This window comes from Lipotes vexillifer, unplaced genomic scaffold (genome assembly GCF_000442215.2).
Source record: "Lipotes vexillifer unplaced genomic scaffold, Lipotes_vexillifer_v1.1 scaffold456, whole genome shotgun sequence".
Lineage (NCBI taxonomy): Eukaryota > Metazoa > Chordata > Mammalia > Artiodactyla > Lipotidae > Lipotes > Lipotes vexillifer.
The window spans coordinates 168461-188913 of NW_006789438.1; the positions used below are offsets into that span (position 1 = coordinate 168461).

General features: G+C 37.3%; 1 protein-coding gene across 1 annotated transcript in view; it reads left to right on the top strand.

Moving 5' to 3' along the window:
* Nucleotides 1-19822, top strand: part of CCDC34 (coiled-coil domain containing 34) — a 49403-nt gene extending 29581 nt beyond the window's left edge. Inside the window, exons 4-6 of the mRNA XM_007462602.1 lie at nucleotides 17337-17495; nucleotides 18051-18192; nucleotides 19608-19822. Coding sequence (XP_007462664.1) covers nucleotides 17337-17495; nucleotides 18051-18192; nucleotides 19608-19822 — 516 coding nt within the window. The remainder of the gene's footprint in view (nucleotides 1-17336; nucleotides 17496-18050; nucleotides 18193-19607) is intronic.
* Nucleotides 19823-20453: the final 631 nt, after the last annotated feature.

The following is a 20453-nucleotide window of genomic DNA, read 5'->3' on the forward strand; positions in this document are numbered from 1 at the left end:
TATTGAAGGAACCAAAATAGAAATTCAGAAACTTTGAGTAATCAGTTGGTTTGTTAGTTTCCTTTAGTTTGAAGAAAGAAAGGTTCTCTCAGGGCACCATCTTTAAAAAAAAAAAAGATTTATTGTTATTCTCTGTGTGGTACAGCACTGCAGTGCCAGAAAATCTGAAGCCACTTAGTGGCTGGCTACTCTCTCTCAGTACTTCTCTCTGAATGTCTGCTCTGGTCTCCTTTTGCTAACTAAAGGCATTCTATCCTCTCTTCTGTAGTTTAAATGCTGCAGAGGGCCTGTCTGTCTGATGTTTTAAAATCAACTTCATTGAGCAATAATTTACATACAATAAAACACACCTATTTTAAGTTTGATGAGGTTTGACAAGCTTATGTACCTGTGAAACCGGTGTTACAGTCAAGGTAGAGAATATTTCCTTCACTCCAGATAGTTCCCTTGTGCTCCCTTGCATTCAGCCCCTGCTTCCCACCAACTATTCCCAGCTCCAAGGAAGGATAAGTCTGTTTTCTCTTCCTGTAGATTAGATTTGCCTTTTCTAGTATTTCCTATAGGTAGAACATTCAATATATATTCCTTTGTGTCAGGCTTCTTCTGTTTTTAAAAATTGCCGATATTTCAGGTATTAAGATTGTTCCTTTTTATTGCTGAGTGATATTCTATTCTATGGAATACCACAAATTGTCTAACCATTCACTAGTTGATGGATAATTGGGTTGTTTCCAGTTTTGGGATATTATGAATAAAATTCTGTGACCACTTATGTACAAGTCTTTTTGTGGATACTTGTTTTCATTGCTCTTGGGTAAATGCCTAGGAACTGAATTGCTGGGTTGTATGGTAAGTGTGTGTTTGTTTACCGTTAAAAAATAGTTCGGCAATTTCTTATAAAGTGCTTGTGCCATTTCTACATTCCTACCACTATTGTCTGAAAGTTCCAAGTGCACCACATCCTTGCCAGATTCTCAGTCTTTTTAACGTTGTCATTCTATTAAGTGTGTAGTAGTTTATCATTGTTGTTTTAATTTCCATTTTCCTGAGATCTAATGATATTTACCATCTTTTCATAAGCTTACTCTCTTTGTCTGCTAGGGCTGTCATGACAAAATATTGAATACCACAGATTGAGCGGCTTAAACAACAAAAATTTATTTTCTTACAGTTCTGTAGGCTGACAGTTCAAAATGAAGGTGTCTGCAAGGTTTGGTTTCTCTTGCAGCCTCTCTCTTTGGATTGCAGATGACTGCCTTCTCTCCATACCCTCACATGGCCTTTTCTGTGTACATGCCCATCCCTGATGTCTCCTCTTCCTCTTGTGAGGACACCAGTCCTTTTGGATTAGGGCCCCACCTTTATGAACTTGATTACCTCTTTAAAACTCCTATCTCAAAACACAGTTACAGGCTGGGGGATCAAGATGGTGGAGGAGTAGGACAGGGAGCTCACCTACTGCCACAAAAACATTCAAAACACATCTGCAAGTGGAACGATTCACATAGAATATCTACTGAACGCCAGCAGAAGACCTCAAACTTCTGAAAGGACAAGAAAACCTCCAAATAACTGGGTAGGACAAAAGAAAATAGAAAGGAATGGGGACGGGCCTGCACCACAGGGAGGGAGCTGTGAAGGAGAAAAGGTTCCTGCACCCTGGGAGTCCCTTCACTGGTGGGGGATCAGCCTGGATGGAGGCGGAGCTTCGGAGCCTAGGAGGAGAGCACAGCAGCCGGTTTGCAGAAGGCAAAATGGAGAGTAACCTGCACAGAAGGTCGGCACCACCACCTTGCGTTCTCCAGCCTGAGATGCTACTCTGTTGATGCAGGTGGGGACTGGGTGCTGAAGCTCAGGCCTCAGAGGTCAGACCCAGGGAAAGGACTGGGGTTGGTTGTTCACAGACAGTCTGCAGAGGCTAGCTTGTGGCAACTGAGGGTGTACTCAGAAGCTGGCGCCTGCCAGAAAAGCAAGGTGCCACTATTAGGGGCACATAAGGAGAGGGACAGGACCACCTTAAGAGCTTCTTTCCCTGTAAGTGCTCCCAGGCAACGGGACACTGCCTACAGAAGCTCTGGGTGTGGGCTCAAGTCACCACTGCAATCATGGGCTCCATAGGCAGGCACGGGCCACCACTACGAGATCCACAAGAAATTGCCAAGCGCTGCCCACACTGTCCGGGGAGTGCACAAGGGCTGCTGCACCTGCACACCCCATATCAAGGGGATAACAGCCAGCCCATGCTGAGGAAAGAGACAGCAAGCATCCAAACTAAAAGCAGCCCCTTGATTCTGGAAAAGATGGTGGAGTAGAAGGCCTTGAGCTCACCACCTCTCATGAAAATACCATAATCACAACAAACTGCTGAACAACTATCAACAAAGAAGACAGACTGGAACCTACCAAAAAAAGATAGTTTACATTCAAAGACAAAGAAGCAGCCACAATGAGATGGTAGGAGGGCGCTTTCACAACATAATCAAATCCCATACCCGCCAGGTGGGTGACCCACAGACTGGAAAATAATTATATCACAGAGGTTCTCCCACAAGAGTGAAAGTCCTGAGCCCCACTTCAGGCTCCCGAGGCTGAGGGTCTGGCATCAGGAGGAGGAATCCCAGAGCACTTGACTTTGAAGACCAGTGGGGCTTGAGTGCAGGAGCTCCACAGGACTGGGGGAAACAGAGACTCCACTCTTCGAGGGCACACACAAGGTTTCATGTACACGGGGACACAGCACAAAGAAGTAATTCCATAGGAGCTTGGGCTGGACCTACCTTAGAGTCTTGGAGAGTCTCCTGGGGAGGTTGAGATTGGCTCTGGATCACTATGGGTCGGGGGGGCAAGGACACTGGTGGCAAAGGCCCCAGAGAATATTGATTGGCTTGAGCTCTCCCAGAGGTTGCCATTTTGGCATCAAGATCTGGCCCTACCCAGCAGCCTAGAGGCTCAAGTGCGTGAATGCCTTAGGCCAAACAACCAGCAAGATAGGAACACAGCCCCACCCATCAGCAGACAGGCTGCCTAAAGTCGTACTGAGCTTACAGCCACCTCTAAACACACCCTTTGACATGGTCTGCCCACCAGAGGGACAAGACCCAGCTCCACACACCAGTGGGTAGGACCAGTCCCACCAGGAAGCCTGCACAAGCCTCAGGACCAAACTCACCTACCAGAGGGCAGACACCAGAAGCAAGAGCTATGATCCTGCAGCCAGTGGAAAGAAAACCACAAACAAAGAAAGCTAGACAAAATGAGATGGCAGAGAAATATGTTCCAGACGAAGGAACAAGATAAAAACCCACAAGAACAACTGAATCAAGTGGAGATAGGCAAACTACCTGAAATAGAATTTAATGATAGTAAAGATGATCCAAAATTTCTGAAAAGAATGGAGGCACAGATTGAGAAGATACAAATGATGTTTAACAAAGAGAAGATCTAAAGCATAAACAAACAGATGAACAATACAATAACTGGAATTAAAAATACTCTAGAAGGAAGCAATAGCACAAGAATTGAGGCAGAAGAATGAATAAGTGAGCTGGAAGACAGAATGTTGGAAATCACTGCTGCAGAACAGGATGAAGAAAAAAGAATGAAAAGAAATGAGGACAGTCTTGGAGACCTCTGTGACAACATTAAATGCACCAACATTTGCACTGTAGGGGTCCCAGAAGGAGAAGAGAGAAAACCTGAGAAAATATTTGAAGAGATTATAGCTGAAAACGTCCTTAACATTAGAAAGGAAACACTCAAGTCCGGGAAGCACAGAGAGTCCCTTACAAGATAAACCTAAGGAGGAACAAGATGAGACACATACTAATCAAACTGACGAAAATTAACGACAAACTATTAAAAACAACAGGGAAGAGAAACAAATAACATACAAGGGAATCCCCATAAGGTATCTGCTGATTTTTCAGCAGAAAATCTGCAGGCCAGAATGGAGTGGATGATATATTTAAAGTGACAAAAGGGACAAACCTACTACCAAGTATACTCTACCCAGCAGACTCGCATTCAAATTTGACGGAGAAATCAAAAGCTTTACAGACAAACAAAACCTAAGAGAATTCAGCACCACCAAACCAGCTTTGAAACAAGTGCTAAAGGAATTTCTCTAGGCAGAAAAGACCACAACTAGAATCAAGAAAATTACGAATGGGAAAGCTCACCAGTTAAGACAAACATAAAGCAAAGGTAGGAAATCATCCACACACAAATATGAGAGTAAAACCAGCAGTCATGAGAAGAGAGTACAAATGCAGAATATTGATAATGCATTGGAAATTAAGAGACCAGCAAGTTAAAACAGTCTTGTACATATATAGACTGCTAGTTCAAAACCTTTGGGAACCACAAACCAAAATTCTACAATAGTACACACACAAAAAAGAAGAAGCAACCCAATCACAATGCTAAAAGATAGACATCAAATCACAAGAGAAGGGCTCCTCTGGTTGTGCAGTGGTTGGGAGTCCACCTGCCGACGCAGGGTACACGGGTTCATGCCCTGGTCCGGGAGGATCCCACATGCCAGGGAGCGGCTGGGCCCGTGGGTCATGGCTGCTAAGCCTGCACGTCCGGAGCCTGTGCTCCGCGGTGGGAGAGGCCACGGTAGTGAGAGGCCTGCATACCTCAAAGGGGGAAAAAAAATCACAAGAGGAAGGGAAGAAAAAAGGCCTACAAAAACAAATCCTAGTTAACAAAATGGCAGTAAGAACAGACATATCGATAATTACCTTAAATGCAAATGGATTAAATGCTCCAACCAAAAGACACAGACAGGCTGAATGTATACAAAAACAAAACTCATATATATGCTGTCTACAAGAGACCCACTCTAGCCCTAGGGACACATACAGAGGGAATGTGAGGGGACAGAAAAAGGTATCCCATGCAAATGGAAATCAAAAGAAAGCTGGAGTAGCAAAACTCATATCACACAAAATAGACTTTAAAATAAAGACTGTTACAAGAGACAGAGAAGGACACTACATAACGATCACGGGATCAATCCACAAAGAAGATATAACAATTACAAATATATGTGCACCCAACATAGGAGCACCTCAATATACAAGGCAAATGCTAACAGCCATAAAAAAAGAAATCGACACTAACACAGTAATATTGGGGGACATTAACACCCCAGTCCGATCACTGGACGGATCATCCAGACAGAAAATCAACAAGGAAACACAGGTCTTGAATGACATACTAGACCCTATGGACTTAATTGGTATTTATTACAACATTCCTTTGATTGTTCTCAAATGCATATGGAACATTCTCCAGGATAGATCACATCTTGGGCCACAAATCAACCCTCAGTAAATTTAAGAAAATTGAAATCATATTGAGAATATTTTCTAACCACAACACTATGAGATTAGAAATCAATTACAGGAAATAAAAACCGTAAAAAACACAAACACATGGAGGCTAAATAACATGTTACAAAACAACCATGGATCACTGAAGAAATCAAAGAGGAAATTTAAAAATACCTAGAGACAAATGACAATGAAAACACGATGATCCAAAACCTATGGCGTGCAGCAAAGGCAGTTCTACGAGGGAAGTTCATAGCAATACAGTCTTATCTCAGGAAACAAGAAAATCTCAAATAAACAACCTAACCTTACATGTAAAGGAACTAGAGAAAGAAGAACAAACAAAACCCAAAGTTAGTAGAAGGAAAGAAATCATAAAGATCAGAGCAGAAATAAATGAAATAGAGATGAAGAAAACAGTAGTAAAGATCAATGAAACTAAAAGCTGATTCTTTGAGAAGATAAACAAAATTGATAAACCGTTAGCCAGATTCATCAAGAAAAAGGAGGACTCAAATCAATAAAATTAGAAATGAAAATGAGAAGTTACAACTGACACCACAGAAATACAAAGGACCATAAGAGACTACTACAAAAAACTATATGCCAATAAAATGGACAACCTGGAAAAATAGACAAATTCTTAGAAAGGTACAAGCTTCCAAGACTGAACCAGGAAGAAATAGAAGATATGAATAGACCTATCACAAGTACTGAAATTGAAGCTGATTAAAAAGCTTCCAACTAACAAAAATGCAGGACCAGATAGCTTCACAGGCGAATTCTATCAAGCTTGTAGAAAAGAGTTAGCACCTATCCTTCTGAAACTATTCCAAAAACTGCAGAGGAAGGAACACTCCCAAACTTTCTATGTGGCCACCATGACCCTGATACCAAAACCAGACAAAGATACCACAAAAAAAGAAAATTACTGGCCAGTATCACTGATGAACATAGACAGAAAAATCCTCAACGAAATACTAGCAACCTGAATCCATCATACACCATGATCAAGTGGGATTTATCCCAGGGATGCAAGGATTCTACAATATCCACAAATCAGTGTTATACACCATGTGAACAAACTGAAGACTAAAAACCATATGATCATCTCAACAGATGCAGAAAAAGCTTTTGACAAAATTCAACACCCATTTATGATAAAAATTCTCCAGAAGTAGGCATAAAGGGAACTTACCTCTACATAGTAAAGGCCTTATATGACAAGTCCACAGCTAACGTTCTCAACAGTAAAGAGCTGAAAGCATTCTCTCTGAGACAGGAACAAGACAAGGATGTCCACTGTCACTTTTATTCAGCAAACTTTTGGAAGTCCTAGCCACAGCAATCAGAGAAGAAAAAGAAGAGGAATGCAAATTGAAAAAGAAGTAAAACTGTCACTGTTTGCAGCAACATGATATTATACATAGAAAAGATGCTACCAGAAAACTACTAGAGCTCATCAGTGAATTCAGTAAATGTACAGGATGCAAAATTAATACACCAAAATCTTGCATTCCTATACACTAACAACTAAAGATCAGAAAGAGAAATCAAGGAAACAATCCCATTTACCATCGCATCAAAAAGGATAAAATACATAGGAGTAAACCTACCTGAGGAGACAAAAGACCTGTATTCTGAAAACTATAAGACGTGATGAAGGAAATCAAAGGTGACACAAAGATGATATGGAAAGGTATTGTCTTGGATTGGAAGAACCAATATTGTCAAAATGACTATGCTACCCAAGGCAACTACAGACTCAATGGAGTCCCTATCAAATTGCCAATGACATTTTTCACAGAAGTAGAACAAAGATTTTTTAAATTTATATGGAAGCACAAGAGACCCTGAATAGCAAAAGCAATTCTGAGAAAGAAAAACGGAGCTGGAGGAATCAGGCTACCTGACTTCAGACCATACTGTAAAGCTACAGTAATCAAAACAGTATGGTACTTGCACAAAAACAGAAATACAGATCAATGGAACAGGAGGGAAAGCCCAGAAATACACCCACACACCTATGGTCAATTAATCTATGACAAAGCAGGCAAAAATATACAAAGGAGAAAAGACAGTCTCTTCAAAAAGTGGTGCTGAGAAAACTGGATAGCTACATGTAAAAGAATGAAATTAGACATTTCATAAACACTATACATAAAAATAAACTCAGAATGGATCAAAGACCTAAATGTAAGGCTACACACTATAAAACTCTTAGAGGAAAACATAGGCACAATACTCCTTGATGTAAATCGCAGCAAGATATTTTTTGATACACCCCCTAGACTAATGAAAATAAAAACAAATATAAGCAAATAGGACCTAATGAAACTTAAAAGCTTCTGCACAGCAAAGGAAACCATAAACAAAATAAAAAGACAACCCACAGAATGGGAGAAAATATTTGCAAACGAAGCAACTGAAATGGGATTAATCTCCAAAATATACAAACATGCAGCTCTATATCAGATAAACAAACAACCCAATCAAAAAGTAGGTAGAAGGCAGACTCTGGGAGGGCTCACACCAAGGAGTACTTCCCAGAACTTCTGCTGCCAGTGTCCTTGTCCCCACGGTGAGCCAGAGCCACCCCAGTGCCTCTGCAGGAGACCCTTCAACACTAGCAGGTATTGTAAGATTCAGTCTGCTCATGTTGGCACATGTGCATTTAGCCTTAAAGAGATTAAGTTGAGAAGCAGGAAGAACTACAATCCTGCAGCCTGTGGAACAAAAACCACATTCACAGAAACATAGACAAGATGAAAAGACAGAGGGCTATGTACCAGATGAAGGAACAAGAAAAACCTCAGAAAAACAACTAAATGAAGTGGAGATAGGCAACCTTCCAGAAAAAGAATTCAGAATAATAGTAGTGATTGAGAAGATGCAAGGAATGTTTAACAAAGACCTAAAGGAATTACAGAACAAACAAATAGAGATGAACAATACAATAACGGAAATGAAAACTACACTAGAAGGAATCAATAACAGAATAACTGAGGCAGAAGAACGGATAAGTGACCTGGAAGACAAAATGGTGGAATTCACTGCTGTGGAACAGAATAAAGAAAAAGGAATGAAAAGAAATGAAGACAGCCTAAGAGACCTCTGGGACAACATTAAACGCAGCAACATTCGCATAATAGGGGTCCCAGAAGAAGTGAGAGGGAAAGGACCAGAGAAAATATTTGAGGAGATTATATTCAAAAAATTCCCTAACATGGGAAAGGAAATAGCCACCCGAGTCCAGGAAGCACAGTGAGTCCCATACAGGATAAACCCAAGGAGAAACACACCGAGACACATAGTAATCAAATTGGCCAAAATTAAAGACAAAGAAAAATTATTGAAGCAGCAAGGGAAAAATGACAAATAACATACAAGGGAACTCCCATGAGGTTAACAGCTGATTTCTCAGGAGAAACTCTACAAACCAGAAGGGAGTGGCATGATATACTTAAAGTGATGAAAGGGAAGAACCTACAACCAAGATTACTCTACCTGGCAAGGATCTCATTCAGATTTGATGGAGAAATCAAAAGCTTTACAGACAAGCAAAAGCTAAGAGAATTCACCACCAAACCATCTCTACAACAAATGCTAAAGGAACTTCTCTAAGTGGGAAACACAAGAGAAGAAAAGGACCTACAAAAACAAACCCAAAACAATTAAGAAAATGGTCATGGAACATACCTATCAATAATTACCTTAATCGTGAATGGATTAAATGCTCCAAGCAAAAGACACAGGCTTGCCAAATGGATACAAAACCAAGACCCATATATATGCTGTCTACAAGAGACCCACTTCAGACCTAGGGACACATATAGACTGAAAGTGAGGAGTTGGGAAAAGATATTCCATGCAAATGGAAATGAAAAGAAAGCTGGAGTAGCAGTACTCATATCAGATAAAATACACTTTAAAATAAAGAATCTTACAAGAGACAACGAAGGACACTACATAATGATCAAGGGATCAACCCAAGAAGAAGATGTAACAGTTATAAATATATATGCACCCAACATAGGAGCACCTCAATACATAAGGCAACTGCTAACTGCTATAAAAAAGGATATCGACAGTAACACAATAATAGTGGGGGACTTTAACACCTAACTTACGCCAATGGACAGATCATCCAAAATGAAAATAAAGAAAGAAACAGAAGCTTTAAATGACACAATAGACCAAATAGATATATTTGATATTTATAGGACATTCCATCCAAAAATAGCAGATTACACTTTCTTCTCAAGTGTGCATGGAACATTCTCCAGGATAGATCACATCTTGGGTCACAAATCAAGCCTCAGTAAATTTAAGAAAACTGAAACCATATCAAGCATCTTTTCTGACCACAATACTGAGATTAGAAATGAATCACAGGGGGAAAAAACGTAAAAACCACAAACACATGGAGGCTAAACAATACGTTACTAAGTAACCAAGAGATCACTGAAGAAATCAAAGAGGAAATAAAAAAATACCTGGAGACAAATGACAGTGAAAACACAATGATCCAAAACCTACGGGATGCAGCAAAAGCAGTTCTAAGAGGGAAGTTTATAGCTCTACAGGCCCACCTCAAGAAACAAAAATTTCAAACAATATAACCTTACACCTACAGGAACTAGAGAAAGAAGAACAAACAAAATGCAAAGTGAGCAGAATGAAAGATATCATAAAGATCAGAGCAGAAATAAATGAAATAGAAACAAAGAAAACAATAGCAAAGATCAATAAAACTAAAAGCTGGTTCTTTGAGAAGATAAACCAAATTGATAAACCGTTAGCCAGACTTGTCAAGAAAACGAGGGAGAGGACTCAAATCAATAAAATTAGAAATGAAAAAGGAGAAGTTACAACAGACACTGCAGAAATACAAAGCATCCTAAGAGACTACTACAAGCAACTCTATGCCAATAAAATGGACAACCTGGAAGAAATGAACAAATTCTTAGAAAGGTATAACCTTCCAAGGCTGAACCAGGAAGAAACAGAAAATATGAATCGACCGATCACAAGTAATGACATTGCAATGGTGATTAAAAATCTTCGAACAAACAAAAGTCCAGGACCAGATGGCTTCCCAGGTGAATTCTTTGAAATATTTAGAGAAGAGCTAACCCCCATCCTGCTCAAACTCTTCCAAAAAATTTCAGAGGAAGGAACACTCCCAAACTCATTCTGTGAGGCCATCATCACCCTGATACCAAAACCAGACAAAGATACTACAAAAAAAAAAAAAGTTACACAGCAATGTCACTGGTGAATATAGATGCAAAAATCTTCAACAGCAAACTAGCAAACAGAATCCAACAACACATTAAAAGAATCATACATCATGATCAAGTGGGATTTATCCCAGGGATGCAGGGATTCTTCAATGTACACAAATCAAATAATGTGATACAGCATATTAACAAATTGAAGAATAAAAACCATATGATCATCTCAATAGTTGCAGAGAAAGCTTTTGACAAAATTCAACACCTATTTATGATAAAAACTCTCCAGAAAGTGGGCATAGAAGGAACCTACCTCAACATAATAAAGGCCATATACAACAAACCCACAGCAAACATCATTCTCAATGGTGAAAAACTGAAAGAATTTCCTCAAAGATCAGGAACAAGACAAGGATATCCACTCTCACCACTGTTATTCAACATAGTTTTGGAAGTCCTAGCCACAGCAATCAGAGAAGAAAATGAAATAAAAAGAATACAAATTGGAAGTGTAGAAGTAAAACTGTCACTGTTTGCAGATGACATGATACTATACATAGAGAATCCTAGAGATGCCACCAGAAAACTACTAGAGCTAATCAATGAATCTGGTAAAACTGCAGGATACAAAATTAATGCACAGAAATCTCTTGCATTCCTATCCACAAATGATGAAAAATCTGAAAGAGAAATTAAGGAAACACTCCCATTTACCATTGCAACAAAAAGAATAAAATACCTAGGAATAAACCTACCTAGGGAGACAAAAGACCTGTATGTAGAAAATTATAAGACACTGATGAAAGAAATTAAAGATGATACCAACAGATGGAGAGATATACCATGCTCTTGGATTGGAAGAATCAATATTGTGAAAATGACTGTACTACCCAAAGCAATCTACAGATGCAATGCAATCTCTATCAAACTACCACTGGCATTTTTCACAGAACTAGAACAAAAAATTTCACAATTTGTATGGAAACACAAAAGACCCCGAATAGCCAAAGCAATCTTGAGAACAAAAAATGGAGCTGGAGGAATCAGGCTGCCTGACTTCAGACTATACTACAAAGCTACAGTAATCAAGACAGTATGGTACTGGCACAAAAACAGAAAGATAGATCAATGGAATAGGATAGAAAGCCCAGAGATAAACCCATGCACATATGGTCACCTTATCTTTGATAAAGGTGGCAGGAATATACAGTGGAGAAAGGACAGCCTCTTCAATAAGTGGTGCTGGGAAAATTGGATAGGTACATGTAAAAGTATGAGATTAGATCACTCCCTAACACCATACACAAAAATAAGCTCAAAATGGATTAAAGACCTAAATGTAAGGCCAGAAACTATCAAACTCTTAGAGGAAAACATAGGCAGAACACTCTATGACATAAATCACAGCAAGATCCTTCTTGACCCATCTCCTAGAGTAATGGAGATAAAAACAAAAATAAACAAATGGGACCTAATGAAACTTCAAAGCTTTTGCACAGCAAAGGAAACCATAAACAAGACCAAAAGACAGCCCTCAGAATGGGAGAAAATATTTGCAAATGAATCAACTGACAAAGGATTAATCTCTAAAATTTACAGGCAGCTCATGCAGCTCAATAACAAAAAAATAAACAACCCAATCCAAAAATGGGCAGAAGACCTAAATAGACATTTCTCCAAAGAAGATATACAGACTGCCAACAAACACATGAAAGAATGCTCAACATCATTAATCATTAGAGAAATGCAAATCAAAACTACAATGAGATATCATCTCACACCAGTCAGAATGGCCATCATCAAAAAATCTAGAAACAATAAATGCTGGAGAGGGTGTGGAGAAAAGGGAACACTCTTGCACTGCTGGTGGGAATGTGAATTGGTTCAGCCACTATGGAGAACAGTATGGAGGTTCCTTAAAAAACTACAAATAGAACTACCATATGACCCAGCAATCCCACTACTAGGTATATACCCTGAGGAAACCAGAATTCAGAAAGAGTCATGTACCAAAATGTTCATTGCAGCTCTATTTACAATAGCCCGGAGATGGAAACAACCTAAGTGCCCGTCGTCGGATGAATGGATAAAGAAGATGTGGCACATATATACAATGGAATATTACTCAGCCATAAAAAGAAACGAAATTGAGCTATTTGTAATGAGGTGGATAGATCTAGAGTCTGTTATACGGAGTGAAGTAAGTCAGAAAGAGAAGGACAAATACCGTATGCTAACACATATATATGGAATTTAAGAAAAAAAAAATGTTATGAAGAACCTAGGGGTAAAACAGGAATAAAGACAGAGACCTACTGGAGAACAGACTTGAGGATATGGGGAGGGGGAAGGGTGAGGTGTGTTAGGGCGAGAGAGAGACATGGACATATATATACTAACAAACGTAAGGTAGATAGCCAGTGGGAAGCAGCCGCATGGCACAGGGAAACCGGCTCGGTTCTTTGTGGCTGTCTGGAGGGGTGGGATAGGGAGGGTGGGAGGGAGGGAGACAAAGAGGGAAGAGATATGGGAACATATATATATGTATAACTGACTCACTCTGTTATAAAGCAGAAACTAACACACCATTGTAAAGCAATTATACCCCAATAAAGATGTTAAAAAAAAAAAGAAGATATGGTACATAAATACAATGGAATATTACTGAGCCATAAAAATGAATGAAATTGGGTCATTTGTTGAGACATGGATGGATCTAGAGACTGTCATACAGAGTGAAGTAAGTCAGAAAGAAACAAATATCGTATATTAACGCATGTACGTGGAACCTAGAAAAATGGTATAGATGAACTAGTTTGCAGGGCAGAAGTTGAGACACAGATGTAGAGAATAAACTTATGGACACCAAGGGCAGAAAGCCACGGGGATGTGGGGACGGTGGTGTGATGAATTGGGCGTTGGGATTGCAGTGTATACACTGATGTGTATTAAATTGATGACTAATAAGAACCTACTGTATAAAAAAGTAAATAAAATAAAATTTTTTGAAAAAGTAGGCAGTAGATCTAAGTAGACATTTCTCCCAAGAAGACATACAGATGGCCAAAAAGCACATGGAAATATGCTCAACATAACCAATTACCATAGAAATGCAAATCAAAACTACAATGAGGTATCACCTAACACCGGTCAGAATGGCCATCATTAAAAAGTCTACAAAGCATAAATGCTGGAGAGGGTGTGGATAAAAGGGAACTCTCCTACACTGTTGGTGGGAATGTAAATTGGTACAACCAGTATGGAGAACATTATAGAGGTTCCTTAAAAAACTAAAACTAGAACTACCATATGATCCAGCAATCCCACTCCTGGGCATATATTTGGAGGAAACCATATATCAAAAAGATAGTTGTACCCCAGTGTTCATTGCAGTATTATTTACAGTAGACAAGACATGGAAGCAATCTAGTGTCCATTGACAGAGGAATAGATAAAGAAGAGTTGGTACATACTTACAATGGAATATTACTCAGCCATAAAAAAGAACAGAATGCCATTTGCAGCAACATGGATGGACCAAGAGATTATCATACTTAGGGAAGTAGGTCAGAGAAAGAGAAATATTGTATGATATCATTCATATGTGGTATCACATTTTTAAAAAATGATACAAATGAACTTATTTACAAAGCAGAAGCAGACTTACACATATTGAAAACAAAGTTATGGTTACCAAAGGTGAAACATGGTGGGGGGGGATGATAAATCAGGAGCCTCGTGATTAACATACACACACTACTGTATACAATAAGGACCTACTGTATAGCACAGGGAACTCTCTATTGAATATTCTGTGATAACCTATATGAGAAAAGAATCTGAAAAGTAATGAATGTGTGTGTGTATAACTGAATCACTTTGCTGTACACCTGAAACTAAACACAACATTGTAAACCACCTATACTCCAATTTAAAAAAAAGAAAAAAAAGTTACATTGAGGATTAGGGCTTCAGTATATGAATTTTGGTGGGACAGAATTCAGTCCATAGCACTATTGACCATTTCTACATCTCTTGCTTTTTGTTTGTTTGTTTAGTTTAGTGTTTTAAGTTTTTGCCATTTTGTGTGTCTTAATAGTAAGTTGTAAGAATTCTTATATTCCTTTAAGTCCTGTAACATGTATTATAAATATTTCCTCCTTTTAATTTTTTTATATGTTTAAAGAGCAGAAATTTTAAATTTTGGTTAAGTTCCATATTTCTGTTTTTTCTTTTATAGTCTGTGGGTTTTGTGTTCTAGTAAAGAAACGTTTGCCTATGCCACGGTTATAAAATATTCTCCATTGTTTTCTTCTAGAAGTTTTATAACTTCAGCTTTTACCTATTTGCATTTTGAGTTAATTTTAATGTTGGCATGTGTTAAGGGTAAAGGTTCATTTTTTTGGAATATGGATATACAGTTGTTCCAACACTGTGTTGAAAGATAATATTTTCCCTACTCAGTTACCCTGACATTTTTATTTCAAATCTATTGACCAAATACGTCTGGGTCTATTTCTGGACTGTATTCTGTTCAGTTGATCCATATCCTATGCCAGTACTACACTATCTGCTTACTATAGCTTTATATAGTAATTGTTGAATTTAAATTTCTTCTAATCGAATAGTGTAAGTCTTCCATCTTTTTTCTTCTATTTCAGAATTGTTTTAGCCGCTCTGCACCCTATCCGTTTAGAATTAGCTCATCAATTTCCCTAATCATGCTTGCTTGAATAGTGCCTGATTCTATTGGGATTGCATTAAATATATAAATCATTCAGGAGAAAATTGCTATCTTAATAATATCAAATTATAAATCTATAAACATGATTTTTTTTCTATTTATTTAAGCCATATTTATCTCAGTTTTTTTTGTTTGTTTGTTTTCAGTGTACAGGGGTATTATACGTCTTTTTGAAATGTATCCCTAAGTATTTCATGTTTCTGATGAGAGCAGTTATCTTGACTTATTCCTAATATTATCTTGTAATTTTCATATTTGGTTTGGACTTTAGAGAAATAGTGGGCTCCTAAAATGAGCTTGGAAGTGTTCCCTTTTTCTGTTTTTTAAAACAATTTGTGTAGTAATTGGTACTGTTGCTTCCTTAGACATGTGATAGACTCTACCAGTGAAGCAACTGGAGGCTAGAGTTTTCTTTGTGGGAAAGTTTTAAATTCTGAATTGTTTTTAGAAGTAGAGGCTCATTCAGTTACTCTATTTCTTCTTGAATCGGTTTTGGAAAGTGATGTATTTTTAAGGAATTTTGACATCTTATTTAAATTGAATTTATTGGCAAAAAATTGTTTTCAGCGTTCTCTCATATGTATAGAAGAGATATATAGTGATCTGTCATTTACCATCTGTGCGACCTTGGGCAGATTACTTAACTTCTTTGTGGAATTTAACCCAATAGTTAAATTCCAGCATTATTTCAATGGATATTGAGTTCTCAGCAAGAAAGGATTTCCTTTTGCAGCTATTGGCAGACCAACAATAAGGAAATATAGCAACTTGGGGAATGAAAGGGGCTTTAATTTTTTTATTTTTTGGCCTCTCCTCGAGGCTTGTGGGATCTTAGTTCCCTGAGGAGGGATTGAACCTGTGCCCTCAGCAGTTAAAGCACAAAGTCCTAACCATTGGACCACCAGGGAATTCCCGTGCTTTGATTTTTAAGACCCGCCTTTCCTGCACAGCACTGGACATATGTTGTATGTAACTGATGTTCGTTACTTGGGTCTTATTTGAATTGCTTGTATTAAAGTATTCTACAAGATGCTTTTAATGGAAGAATTTCTTGGCTCATATTTCTTTGCTCAATGAAGGGTGATGTATATGGCATTTGTATTGCATGTACTTCACGTTTGCAGATTATTTTCTAAACCTTTGATAAAGAGAGCTAGCCATGTCATTGGTTATTTAGAATTTAGCTGTGTTGGTAGATTATCTTTTGAGTGAGGAGAGGAAGAAACATTGACTTATAGTCTGTGTCAAGTTTTTTCTTCAAGGGGCTAGATAAAATTTTAGGCTTTGTGGACCATACACTCTCTGTTGCAACTATTTAACTTTGCTGTTGTGGTGCAAAAGCAGCATAGACAATAAATATGTAAATAAATGTGTGGCCACATTTCAGTAAAACTTTATTTACAAATACAGGTGGTTGATGGACCATATTTGGCCTGCAGGCCATAGTTTGCCAATCCTTGGTCTGTGTAAGGGTTATAAGAATTACATAGCCAGAGATTTGTCTGTATGTGCCCTTATAGCAGTACTTAATGGGCCAAAATTTGTGCTCTGTAACTCTTTGATGGTGAAAATTTATCCAAGTATTTGTATTGGCAAATTGTCTGGGGAATGTGTACATATGTGGCTCCTATTTTAGAGTGGGGGTAGACATCCATCAAAAAACACTAAGATTCAGGACAGTCTAATAGGTCATAATTTCTGTCCACTAATTTACTCAGCAAATCTTTATAGAACACCTACTATTTACTTAACACCGTTCCAGGCTCTGAGTGTACTTTGTCAAGCAAGCCCTCTGTTATGGCCATCATGAAACGTATACTCAAGCTGGTAGACTAAAATTGATCAGGTAAGTGCAGGTATGTTATATATTTTCATAAGCCACACTGTTTCAACCACTATTTTACCACCTATTTTAAAAAATAACTGAAGTTTAGAAAATTGCTGCATACAACACTTCTTCCTTGTGTGAGGATGATTACAGATATTCCAATTAAAATTCCTTCATTTTTATTTAAGAAAAGAAAAGAAAGGGAACAAAAAATTAATAAAGAAAGGGAGGAAAAAGCAGCAAAGGAACTGGAGAAAGAACATTTACAAGAAAAAGCAAAAGAAAAATATGAAGAATGGTTAAAGAAAAAAAATGCTGAAGAATGTGAGAAGAAGAAGAAAGAAAAGGTATTTTCACTAACGTGATCAGTTAGAATACATGACTTTCGTGTTTACATGTGCCAGCTATATTGTATAAAGAGTTTCTAATAGAAAATTGCCACTATCTTATAAATACATGTAGCTACCCCTACTTGTTATATACTATGATTAAGCTTCAGAAATGAATATGCATTTGTGATTTTCTTAGGTTGAGAAGTATTAATAAGCCTATTGATATTTCTGCAGTCAGGTTCAAACTTTTTATTGTTGTTTATGCTTTTAAATATTATTCAATGCACTTTTATGGATAGTTTTATTACATTATTATAAATTACTATTCTATTTTAAAACAGCAAATTGCTTTTTTCTTCTTAGGTTTAATGTCTTATTGTTTAGAGGCAGCCACCTTCATATCACATCCCTGATCATGTTAAATTTTGTTCTCTATAGAATTATGATTCAGTATTTCTGATCAGAAAGCCATTGGGATGGGGAGCTACTGGGGAAAAGAGTCAGTAGAATTTGAATAGAATTTTTAGTTACAGAATATCCCTGGAGATTCTTTGGTCTTGTCATTTTAAGGAAAAAGAAAAACAACGGCAGGCTGAATTACAGGAAAAAAAAGAAATAGCAGAAAAAAAGTTTAAGGAATGGTTGGAAAATGCAAAAAATAAACCTCGTCCAGCTGCAAAGAGCTATGGTTATGCCAATGGAAAACTCACAGGTTGGTTTTTATGTTATGTGGGTTACATAAATATGGCTTGCAGGAGTGAATATTATATATTATGTTTCCGTTTGACAGAAATAGAAATGTGTAAAAATCTTTTTTCTATCAAATTACTATTTTCTGGAAGATTATAACATACTGTATTCCTGTGGAGATACTACAAATTTGTTGTCATTCTCTAAAACCAGATAATATTTTAAAGGCAATAGTGGTAAAACTGCAAAGTAATGATTTCTAAGGTTAAGAAACAAGTAAAATTTTCTTACATTCCTTGGATTTTAAAGCCTTAATCAGGATATATTGAAGGGGTCATTTTCTTCCCCTTTTCTAACCCTCTCTGAGGCAGAGCTTCCAGTGTCTTTGGCACATTGTTTTTGCAGGGTGGAATACTAGACAGCACATGAACCAGACACAGACCTGGTTGGCCTTTAGGCTTGGTCTGATTATAAATGGCAATGCATGTTTTTCTTTGTACTTCATGTTGGAAGCTCATGCCTTGTTGACAGCTGCCTTCACTTGTTTAAGTGATTTATTATTAAAAATACTCCCATTCTGTTTTGTTCACACAATAGGACATATTCCAGACTTTGTTTTGACCATCGTGGTGAAGTGTGTGTTGACATATCTATGCAGTCAAAGTGGGTTGCCAATGTCTGAATGACACATTCCTGCATGTCACAGAGGTCATCCATTACAGCTACCGAGCAGGGTCTGCTCTGTTTTTTTGTCCTCTTGTTTGAAATAAGAGTAATAAGCAGTGGTTTTAACCAAATGATCGGATAGTAAAGTTAAAACTTAGGTGGAATATACATATTGACTAGAAGTTAATTGGTGAAATAATGGATTATTTTACTAAATTTTTTGCATTTAAATAAATTTTATTATAATAAATATCTCTTCAAGTGCTCTACTGCTCCTAATTATCAAAATTACAGTGATATTATGAAATCTGATTGACAGTGATTTAGAATTTAAGTGGTTCTAAACAAGAATCTTGATTCGCTTTAGCTACATATGCAACATACATGTTTTCTGCAAACTTTAGTGTCCAACTAGGGGAAACATGTACACAATCAGCGGTTTCCCAGACTGAATTAAAATGAAGATTTTGTTCAATTTAAGGGTTCTAAAATTAATTTCTTAGGAGAACTTTTATGAGTTTCTATATATATAGATTTGAACATTAATGTTCTTTGAATGCTTAGAATTATTTATATTTTAATTTTTACTTCAATACTTACTGTGTTTGAAAATATTTGAGAATTCAAGTTTTAAATGAGTCAAATTGGTTTATCAATGATATTTTTGCCCTTTTAATATTTTAACATTTTTCTATGAATTTTAAAATATGTAGTTTCTTTGATCTCAAAAAGTTTTCTTCTTGTTTTGTTCTGATTTTTTCATAATTTTAGGTTTTTACAGTGGAAATTCTTATCCAGAGCCAGCCTTTTGTAACCCAATTCCATGGAAACCAGTTCCTGTGCCTCCTCCCAAAGGAGCAAAGGATCTATCAGGAAAGAAGACTAAAAGACCTGTGATAAGCCAGCCAAACAGGTCATCCTCTCTGGTAATGCATAAAGCCAGAAGCAATCTTTGCCTTGGAACTCTGTGCAGAATACAAAGATAGTAGATGTGGGAAATTACATGCTTTTACCTGGAGCTATTTAATTTTAAAATCAGAAATTGTTTTTTTACTGCTCAATTAGTAGCTCAACATTTGATGTATTATTCATAAGTTCAAATTCTTGCATTTGTATACAGAGTCCTTAGAGTTAATTGAGGAAGATATTTTATACATTTTCATTTTTATAAATGCTTCAAGGTTGATCTTGGCATATTGTTTTGCAGGATAAGTGAATGAATATAACAATTGTGTTTGTATTTAGCTTGTATTAAAACTACCCTCTAATACCAGTAAAAGCAACAATTTTTCATGTGTTCTTTCATACTATATGTTGTGTGTTTATGTTTATGAACAATGTAAGATTAAGTCATTCAAACAAGCATTTCTTAACTGCACGCTCAAGATAATTCTTAGAAGAATCTAAATGGGTTAGAATCCCAGAGTAATCAAAAACAGTCTTTGTTGATGGCTTTTGGTATATTTTTCCCTGTGTAAATATTTGTAAATCGCTAACTGAAGTCATGTTTGGTAACAGAGAAATGAAGTTTGGGTTTTGAAAGGAAAATTTAAAAACACTGTTTTGGACTCAATCTTAGATTGGTATGTAGTAATCTTGAGACACTAATATTTTGCT